Source organism: Perca fluviatilis, chromosome 6 (genome assembly GCF_010015445.1).
Source record: "Perca fluviatilis chromosome 6, GENO_Pfluv_1.0, whole genome shotgun sequence".
NCBI lineage: Eukaryota > Metazoa > Chordata > Actinopteri > Perciformes > Percidae > Perca > Perca fluviatilis.
The window spans coordinates 317,243-328,550 of NC_053117.1; the positions used below are offsets into that span (position 1 = coordinate 317,243).

General features: G+C 40.5%; 1 protein-coding gene across 1 annotated transcript; it reads right to left on the reverse strand.

Annotated features, from left to right (window-relative positions):
* Window positions 1–447: 447 nt before the first annotated feature.
* On the reverse strand, window positions 448–9,235 carry slc20a1a (solute carrier family 20 member 1a). Its single transcript, XM_039804119.1, has 11 exons — window positions 9,100–9,235; window positions 7,554–8,189; window positions 7,256–7,396; window positions 7,073–7,158; window positions 6,715–6,811; window positions 4,965–5,084; window positions 4,147–4,356; window positions 3,044–3,515; window positions 1,888–2,073; window positions 1,158–1,242; window positions 448–1,014 (listed from the first exon to the last, which is right to left on the reverse strand). The coding sequence occupies exons 2-11, from the start codon at window positions 7,900–7,902 to the stop codon at window positions 859–861; spliced, it is 1,902 nt and encodes a 633-aa protein (XP_039660053.1). The 5' UTR covers window positions 7,903–8,189; window positions 9,100–9,235; the 3' UTR covers window positions 448–858.
* Window positions 9,236–11,308: the final 2,073 nt, after the last annotated feature.

Consider the following 11,308-nt stretch of genomic DNA (forward strand, 5'->3'; position numbering starts at 1 on the left):
GCGACGGTTTCAGTAGAAATGCTAGCTGAAACATTGAATTCTGCTGCCCAAAGCGACGAAAGCGACTGTTTTTCATTTAAATTCAAGAGGGCCAATAGTATCATCATGCAATGCCAGATGGGCCTGTCAAAGGTGACTGAACTGGCAGCATTCAATAACTCCACATCTAATCTGTATTGGTACTTCAAACGAAGTTTTCATGGCAAATTGCCAATTAGCAAAACAACATGTTTCGTGGCATTGCTAATTTTTGGACAACGTATGTAGGACACTGGCTAAATTACATATATCATACATCTAATTAGCTCATACAGGCTACTTAGGTGTGTAATAGTTTGGGATTTATGACCCCCTTGTCCTATTTTCACTACATGGGAGTAACTTTTACTTAAAGTACATTTTAAATGAACTACTACCACCTCATGCACACACACTACATAGGATTCAGTGGAAAACATTTTTTAATAGTCAGTAAAATACATTGAAATCCATTCAAATCAAGCCACTCATTGTTTTATTACATCCAAATATGCAGACATAGACATAAACATAGAATATGTTATTTGGTCCTCTTCAGACAAAATGAAATTATTTGATTTTTAATACATGTTGCTTTTATACATATATATACATAGGGATATACAAGATCACAGGATATCTGAACAGTGTTATTAGATCCTACATCATTCATGGACGCATTCTTTTGAGATAACATCATTGGCTTGAAATGACATTATAGTATTATAAACATCATTTTTTTTTTAAAAGACCAAGTGGAACATGTTTATTAACACAGTTTTAACAGACAGCCAAACAGTCTGTCAGTTGAAGTAACAGCGTGGCTGTGCACTGGGAGGCTCACAGAATGACATATATGAATAGAGCCATGATGGCGGCACTGATCAACCCAGAGATAGGAACTGTGACAAACCATGCGATGAAGATGTTCCTGAACAGACGCCAGTCAACTGATTTCTTGGAGCGCAGCCATCCCACGGCCACCACAGATCCCACCTGCATGTGCATAATATAAAGGTTCTGACCATTGGGTTCATGAATATCCAATACTTTGATAACACATGCTCGAAGCTGAATCTCTTTTGTATTATCATGGTCATCTATTTAGGTTGAAGTTTCAGAGTTTTGAGATCCATTACCTTGCAGTGGGTCGTGCTGACAGGAAGCCCGACATTAGACGCCACAACAACTGTGAATGCTGAAGCCAGCTCAATGCTGAATCCACTAAAATACAAGAAAACACGTTAGTACACTTTGACATCAGAACTTGAGTTGTTATAGGATCAATCAATCAACCAACCAATCAGTCAGTCAGTCAGTCAGTCATTTCAATCAATCAATCAATCAATCAATCAATCAATCAATCAATCAATCAATCAATCAACATTTATTTATATAGCGCTTTACAGCAACCAGCACGTTTCCAAAGTGCTTTAAATCAAGGACAAGAATAAAACAAAATAACATACAATAAAAAGAATAAACATAAATAACAGTAAAATCAGAAAAGGTTACATAAAGACAGGAGGAGGAGAGGGGAAAAGTCACACTGCTACTATGTACTAAAAGCCATTCTAAATAAATAGGTTTTGTGTTTTGATCTAAAAAGAGCTACATCTGTAATAGTATGAATGTCAGGGGGTAACCTGTTCCAAAGTCTTGGGGCAGCAACTGCGATCACCCCACAGTTTGTACCTTGCCCTTGGGGCCTCTAAAGCCAGCTGATTTGGTCTGTTGTGCTCGCGACGGGTTAAAAATACTCGTGGCCAGGCCATTTAGGGCCTTGAAAACAAACATTAAAATCGTAAAATCGATTCTAAAACGCACCGGGAGCCAGTGTAGGGTGGAGGATATAAATGTGAGGCATACCTGGAGGGTGTAATGGGTGTAAGGTCTTTGCCCATGGTCTCCATCACTCTTCGTCCCCATACCCAGAGTCCAGCGCAGATTCCCACTCCGCCGTAAAGAAGCAACCAAATGGGCGTCGGTGCGTTGGACGCCACAGAGCCGCTCTCGTACAGAAGCCAGAGAGCCACCAGCGGACCAATCGCATTGCTAGTGATAAATAAAAAAAATTTCAATTTCAGTGCTACAGCAGCAAAATATCAGACAGACAGCATAGATACAGAATATACAATAAATAATAAATAATGAATAGGATAGAATACAAGAACAAATATTCAAAAGAATAAGAAATACAAAGGAAAAAAGTACAAACGTATATACAAGTTGGGAATAAAATGTACAAGCAATAGTATTTATAAAGCTGTAAGTAAAACCTATTTTTGTGTAAGATGCACTTAGTGCAGTATTGTGATGTATATGAGTCTTATCTAACACTTAAACACAGTAAAGTGTTAAAAAGTTTTAATGCCTGTGGTAGGAAAGTGTAGGCTAGAAATCTAGACGCACCCTATTGGCAGCAAATGTAATTTGCAGCCAGGGGGTCTAGCAACTCTCCGTTGGATGGCTGGAAAAACCAAATTCTGGTCAGGCCAATCACATCGTGTATAGAGTCGGTGGGCGGGCTTAACATAAGGACAGCAGAGTTGCGATGATTCTGCGTGAATTCCCTGCTTCTTGAAAACAAAGAAGATGGCTGCTCCTGCTGGCGAACAGCGGTCTTTCGAATCGGCTTTGGCCGCGACTCTGGAAGACTTGGAGTTAAGCACTGACTTAAGTCATTCTTAAAAAAGGAAGAAGGAGTTTTGCCGACTGGATACGGCAAAAGTTTAATCTATTAACTAGCGTTGCTCTGGTTGGCTATGAGTGCAGAGGGAATTTGAAAGACAACCGTTTATCCCGCCCCTCGGATTGAGCCTTGCCAATGGTGAGGTCTGGCTTGTCAGGCTAAGGAAAGGGACTAAAAAACACACAAAATACACATACACATCAGGAGCTGCTGCAACATGCTACCGCACTACACACCGCCATCTTCGTTCTTTTTCTTTCTTTTTTTTGATTACTACTCTGAATAAACAGCACATAGAAAATATTCCTCAGGAGAAAAACCATCCTCGCCTACCTGACATCGTTCCCTCCGTGAGCAAAGGAGCCAAAGCACGCTGTGAGTATCTGCAGGAACTGGAAAAGCAAGGAGACAGCTGGTTGGTCGACCTCCAGCTCATCCTCTTCCAAAGCGGGGTCCCTGCCAGCTTCCTGAATCACGCTCTCTTCCTGGACTGCACTGCCGTTGGTCACTGCGGAACTGTAGCTGCTGTAACTGTCCACCCTCGGCCTTCCCTGCAGCCCACCATCCAGGTCCTTGTATTTCTGGTCTCCTTGAATGCCGTAAATAGCCATGGTGTAGGAGGTGTAGCTGTTGTTCCTCCTCATGGGCCGCTCCTCTGTATCACTGTCCCCGATGCAGTCGCCCACCTTAGCCTTGTGAAGCTTGTGCAGCAGGTCTTTGTAAAGGCCAGAATCTTTGTGGATGGTGTGGGACCGTCCACTGTGGGGATCGGTGATCATCATGGCTCCAACAGTGCCATTCAGGCCTATGAAATTCAATTGTAATTCAATTGATGAATTTAGTCAGAGTTACATGTGGTTATATAACCACCGAGGTCAAATATTTTAAGATTTACAAAGTCAGATAAAGCATGAATTGTGTTGTCCAAATTTGACCCGTTTTCATTTTTTTCGATATCAGAAATATGGGTTTCTTTCAACCAAATTAATCAAAAATAACATGGATGCATGGATGTATGTTGTATGGAACCCATGCAATGTTAAAATTGATGATTACTTTCATTGAATTTGGGGTGTTTTATACAATTTTATAGCATTTGATCTTTTTTTTTTACAAAAAATGGTTTCAAAACAGTATCTTGACTAAATTTTTATAGATACCTGTCTGTGATCCACTAAAAATCCTCTGATCTGAACTATTTGTCAAAATAATTCATAATTTCTGCTTTGTTCTACTCAAAATTAGGTATTATGTCATATAACAAAGGTTTATTGACCATGAATTAAAAGAATTGTTGAAAAAAGTGACAAAAACAGCAATCGCCCCCCCCCCAAAAAGTTGATTTTCAATTTTGACCTGGAAGGACAACAAGTTCATGATGGACAGGAAGACGTCTCAAGGGTTAAGTCATTTGTTTCAAGCCATTCATGTCTCACCATTGCTGACATCCAAGTCTTTGGCTTCCATGCAATTGTTGTCCAAATCAGCTTCGTCTGAGCCTCCGAGTTTGAAAGCCACCCTCTGACTGTCTGCAGGAGGAGTCTGGGATGGAGGGGTACGAGGGGTGGAGGGCTGCTCTGTTGGAGCGGGTTTGCTGGAGATCTTCTCCATTAGTGGAGTTTCACAGGGAGCAGCAGCTGTTTCTCCTGAAGTACATAACAGCGTTCAACTGAGTTTGACCCATTTTAGGCAAGGCTTATACAAGCTTGTTTGTGCAAGACAAAAAGTTGTATCCACCATATACAAATCATTTAAAAACCATTACATTTTTCATTATTGTTCTCCGCTACTCAATAACTTTGCATGCAATTTTAGTCATAGTAACTATATTTTTCAGTACAATGCAACAAGAATAAAACTTGCTTTCATTTAGGGCTGCAACTAAGGATTATTTTCATTATCGATTCATCTGTCAATGATTTTCTCAATGAATCGATTAGTTGTTTGTACTATAAAATGACAGGAAATGGTAAAATAAAAACACTGATCAGTGTTTTCCAAAGGCCCAAAATGACGTTGTTTGAAATTGTTTTGTCCACAATTCAAAGATATTCCGTTTACTGTCACAGAGGAGTAAAGAAACTAGAAAATATTCAGATTCCAGAAGCTGGAATCAGAAGAAAAAAAAAATACTCATTATAAAAATGGTTGGCGAGTTGACAACTAATGAATTCATTGATTCATCTTTGCAGCTCTAATTTCCTTCAGAATGCATTTGCGAGAGGAGGTCTAAAAGTGTAAGTAATTCACTCACGTTTGATTTTCTTCTTGAGGTATGGACAGACAACGAACCAAACGACCAAAGCTGTGACGAAGGCACAGCCCAGCGCAATGCACAGTGTACCCCACCATGGCACTCTGTCAAAACCCAACACTGTGCACACGAGACAGGGACATGAGAGAGAACTCTGTCTCAGATAAGGAGAAACAGAAACTTAACTGCTTCTTTCGTTAATACACAACAGATGATGCTCCTTTCAAAATAATGAGAAAAGAAACTGTTAGTACTTATACATTCCTATACTGATAGCCTACTTTTAGAGACATTGTGACATCAAGTAGGTCTCTGACATAGTGACCCTTGTTGGGGAAAAAAGGGATCATTTTTCCAAAGAAACCACGCCTCTTTCTGTCTCACGAGTTGTGGTCAAAATGTCTCAATGGCCTGCTCCAAAGTGTCAGTATGCTCTCACAGACAACGGTATCAGCACGTGTACACACTCCCCCAATCAGACAGTGTCCAAAAGAAAAGTCTTGCAGCCAACTGATAACATACTTTAATTTCACTTTTTCTTTAATGCTGTAACTGCTAGAACAAGATGGCCTAAAAGGGCTAAACTCGATATTCTGAAAAAATAGTGGTCTGCGATGGCCTCCACATGGTTCTCACAGACCATTCCCTAACTCGTCAAATACCGATGCTTTGTCACGGCACTCAACGTCTCATACCGACGCACAAGGCACTCACATAAACGTGCAGACGGACCGGCTATTAAAACCAGAAACAGGGAAGCACAGATTACTACACACACACACACACACACACACACAGGGAGTGTGACGTCATTCTCTGCTCAGGGCGCCATTACTCCACCATACCTTTGCATAGCAGCTTTTTGTTTACTGCTATATTAATGTTCTATATATCGAGTACAGCCCCTTTAAGGCAAGTTACAGTAATATGACAATATAAAATGTTCCCTCACAGACACAACTTACCTGTTTGCCTATGTAGACAACAGCGGGTTAACAACAACTAAAAGCCACTCGGTAAAAGCAGCGGCTTTCATTATCAACATGGATGTGACGCCATAGTAGCCGCAGGCACTGTGGATTGTCAGTAATGGTTTCAAACGGTTTTCTGTATCTCTGTGTCAGAAAGTTGAAAGTTGGCTGGAACGTGTGTGTGCAGTATCACTGTGTGAGATGTGCACTCTGCTGTGTTACACTATAATTTTGCATAGCAGGAGTTATGGTGTGTCATATCTCTGGACCCACACACACCGGCCTGCAGCCTTCAGTGAAGTGCCCATGCAGGCCAGTTGACTTCTTGATAAGTTCAATCCTGCAAGTGAAACAAAAAGGAGTGGAAATCCTCCATTTAATAGTTGTATCTTTCTCAAGTGACCATTCAACTGGTTTTACTTTATTCTTGATGTGTTTGGTTGCTTCAAGTCAAGTCCTAATTAAGTGTCTGACCGTTTATTTTTTTATCAGTGGTGTTATCTTTAAAGGAACAGTTCGTCAGACAGAAATGCCAGGGTAGACGCATTTTTGGTTGATGAAATAATGCCCAAAATGCCCAAAACAAAAATGAGCTGATTTTTATTTTTATATTTGCTTATTCTTTTGTCACCTTCTTTGTCCTAAGAAGACTGTCATCCACTCTCCTCTGTGTCTCCTTTGACATTTATTCAGAGCTCATCTTGCTCCAGGGATTTTCAATAGCTGCCATGTGAATAAAACAAGGAAGGATGTGTGTAGTGTGTGGACGCGCTACTCACATGGTGCTCCCGTAAACATGATGGAGAAGAGGTTGACGCCCATAGTGATGGCGTAGAAGATGGGAAGAGCTCTGAGGCCGTTGGGTACAGGGTCAGCCTGTGGAAAATCAGTGTGCGAGCGCAGCAGTTTGTTAGCAGTTCCAACAAAGACACATTTCCCGCTCTAAACTTCTCAGATGGCTTCTTTTAATTAGATGTTCGAAACCCCAAAAAGGTCAAGTTATCCAAAAACCATTTTGAGTGCAGGAGTTTTACTTTTTTAACTTAACTTATGCGAGACTTACTAACACTTCCTCCACCACTGACGACTTGAAAATTACACGAATCAATCTGGTACGCTGGTTAGTGTTAGGCTTACCTTGTTCAGAATGAATTTGCGAACGAAATAGAAGAGAATTCCTGACATGACGCCGGACAGCACAGGTGACAGGAACCAGGATGCCACTTTGGATAGCAAAAGACATGTGAAAGAGCATTTATTAATGAGCTTTTAGCTGCACTGTTATTACAGATTTAACAGATAGTTGTTCTAAATATTCACCAATGCGCAGCAGCTCCATCCATTTGACCCCTTGGTGACCCCGGGCTACCATGGAGAAGCCAATTGTGGCTCCAACAATACAGTGGGTTCCAGAAATGGGGAGCTTCAGAAATGATGCAACCAGCTGCCACACGGCAGAGCCTGTAGGACCAAAAACAAACGAGTAAGGACTGTTCTCACAATCTGAAAATCCACAAGTCAAATATCTCTCATAACTTTGTTTTCATTGCGCCGTTCCAGCGAGTAAAAAAAACAAAACCAAGGAATTTCTATGTCACAAATGTAAGTAAGCGCTTACCACACATCGCACTTATGGAACCTGCCATCAGGACGTGTTCAGAGCCGTTGTACATCTGGACGTCGATGATCCCCTTCCGGATGGTCTCGCTGACTTTGGCCCCGAGCAGCACCGAGCCCACCGTCTCAAAGACAGTGGCCAGGATGCAGGCCTGGCGCAAGGTGACCACTCCAGAGCCCACTGCCGTACCGAAGGAGTTGGCCACATCGTTGGCCCCCACAGAGAAAGCCAGGATGAAGGCAATGACGAAGCCTAACACCAACAGCCACAAGTAGCCTGACATGGGGGACTGGGAGGCCAGAGCCACGGTAGTGGCAGCAGCCAGGGTTGCTAGCGTACTTGTATCCATCACTACTTGCAAATTAATTAAATTAAAACAATTAAGTTGTTTACCCAAGCCAATTTATTGTGGTTTGACGGTGACTTATGCAGTGATATGTGTTTAGAAATAAATTCCTACCACAAAATGGATTCAAGAAACCTGGAAGTTCAGTTCTAAAAGCGCTAATTGGAAGAAATTTAAAAAGGTATTGCTAGCTAGGTATGTAGGGTTTGTCTGTAGGCTTCATCATAACATGACAGGGTAAAGAGACGGAAGAGACATCCATTGTGACTGTGAGCCGCTGATGATACACACTGCAAAGACACACAAATACACAAGTAAGTGGTTAATACGCATTGCTTACTGGGTTAAAAACAAAGTTGAGTTACATATTAACAAATCCCAAACTCGCTGACGAGACCAAACAGCGTGCATCATTATGTTGTGCAGGCATGATTTATATATACTGTAGTGTGGCAGAGGGAAGTGGTCATGATAAAGTGTTTTGTGTCATTACTGGGGTGAGACACATTTACAGTTTGGCATCAAATTGCTAGAGCATAACATAACTGTTATCTGTCTGAGCAGGAGGCTATGGAGATCTGAGTCAATGATAACATGAGATTAATTACGTAATGAAATTATTTACATAACAGAAACAGGAAGAAAACTGAATACCTCCATACATTGTGTAATGTAGCCTACAGGTTTATAAGCATTAAGTTCCCACAGATACTTAAGAATACTCATATTTTAAGGGTGGTATGTGTAAATGTGCCATCCAGTGTTATTAGCATGGTCATCATTTCCACAGGGACTCATGCGGGACAGTTAGGCAGTGTGACTTTATACAAACAAGTCACTGCACTTTACACTTTTGTGTTCAAGCTCCTTCTGTTTTATAGGATTCGCTTATTGGTCATACGTTTAATGAAATGAAGGCATGTTATGGAATCTATCGCTGTAATTATAGGTGCGTACACTCACCAACTAAATCCACTTTACAACTTTAAAATGCTGCTAATATTTGGCCTGTTGAGTCATTTTGAAAACAAACTAAACTCGCCTTTAGTATTGAAAATGAATAACGGTATGTTAATCTCCTTAGCTGCGGCTGTTGCATAATTGAAATGGAGCGACAACGCAGAAAATAAAATAGGTGAGAGAGAGAGAAAAAAAAAAAAAAAAAAAAAAAAAAAAAAGCCATATAGGCCTACTACTTACATGTGAGAGCGAAGTGAAAGTTTTCCGCTGTGTGTTTGGCTCCAACGCACTCCGTGTGTTCTCCTGCTATCAGGTGAGACGCAGCCTTGCCAAGCCTTGTGCGAAGTGAAAAGATGTTATTAGAGGAGGAGGGGGGGGGCGGGGGCGGGGGGGTTCCTAACGTTTTTGCAAACTCCTGTTGGAGGTTGCTTTATATATTGAGCTGGTTGAGCACGCCTTCCAGTCCGGTCATGAGACCATACAGCTAATGTTTAGCTTGTTTGTTGGCAGGGAGGAGTAATTACAGTTGCTGCATATGAACCTGAAATCCCCCCCCCCAAATTATGTTTACCCTCACCACACCATAGAGACACACACATTGTTTTGCCTAAATATATCTTCTTGTTACTGAAGAAACATATTTCAGGCTACAGTGTGTTTATGGTAATCAGGGTTCATTATTATAATAGTATGTGTAATATTCCCATAATAATCCTGGATACTATGTATAAATTTGACTTGCGTGAATACAAATAAGAAAGACATTGTGCATGTGTAGCTTATGTAGACTGATGACCCAAATCTATCAATGAGGAGCTAAGGTGTTAAAGAGACCACAGGTGATTATCTTTTTTTATTTTTTATTTAAATAACAACATGGCCTCCACTCTGGTGCCACCTACTGGCCAAACCTAATATTATTAGCTTATAAAAATAGGAGTCTCCATTCTTTTTTTTTTTTTTTACAACTTTGCCTTGAAGTGTGTAATGTGCATTGGAGCCAGGGGGTATTATTGAGGCTATAGACTTGTTGTAAGGGTCTTTTTTTTCTTCTTCTTCATCTATCTCTTTCTGCATGGAAGGATACCAATGTTAAAGAATTCCCACCACAGAAAAATACAGGCCTACAATATGCTCACACTGAAGTAATGTTTAGGCTATGGAGAATCACCTGTAGTGTGTCGAGCTCATTAAGCAACTCTAAGCAGAACGCGAAGGACACTTCACACTCAAACTACACTATGTTACTGATCAACCTGTTATTCACCCTTCTCCAGCCACTTTACTGAGACACTCTACAAGACTGCATGGGCGCCCTTCAGCGTCAGCATAATTGACTCTTTTCTGAGCTGCTACACTGCCTCCAAATCTGCTGATGAGTTCCTCTTTATTACTTATTTATTTAGTGCCTGTTGGATGATGCAGTTGCGGCTTTGTGCCGTCTGACAAGTCAGCCCATGCACACAAATGCTACCGGCGTGGAATATTTTGACCTCTCCTGAGCATGTGACCAGTGCAAATCAAAGTGAGTCACAACCCATGCTGAAAGGAAATTTAAAGGTGGCGGAAGCAGTCAGCGCACTTTTAACCTGCACCATCATGTCAGCTATTTATGTGCTTCAGATTATGTAAAAGGCGACATTTAGCACATCCTGTGTAAACAGGTCAGTTCATGTTAGACTGATGTTGGCAAAATCTGTTAAAAAATAATTTTGTATGCCTTTTTTTCAAGCGGCAGATCGTGTTACGGACATTTTGGATTATTAATAGATATTATATTTATTGTATTTTTTCAATTTATACATCATAACCCCAAACCCACACCTACCAGCCCTGAGATACTAATAATACACAGATACAATAGATAACCAAACAAAACACACACACACACACACACAGGAAAAAATATCTGCATTGTACTCTTTATGGAAATGTACATGTGCATGCAAACTATGTACAGTATGTGTGGAACATGCATACATACTTTTGCATACACATGTACATATAACCATACCGTATGACACAACACAACTCACATTGTGTGTCTATAGCGCATAGCTAAATGCATTGACTCACCAATACGCACATATCCATACATAAATCAGAAAAAAAAACAATAGCTTAAATCTGGCTGTTTCTTTGGTTGCTTTTTTTTTAAGCGATAATGATGTCTAATTATTATACATGGGGCTCCATTTGATCTTTAAATGAAGCCAGATGCCAGATATTAAAAACACATCCTTATTTAAGGCCCTATTTGATTCTAATGTATCACATATACAACATTTGATTAGTATAAAACTTTTATACTACTATACTTTATCTACTTTTTCCTGCTTATCTTCTTAATACCTGTTGCTATTGTTAGCAATGCAATGCAAATATTTTATACTTTTCCAATTCATTTCTACATTTAGGCCACGTCCACACGTACCAAAACAATCTTTTT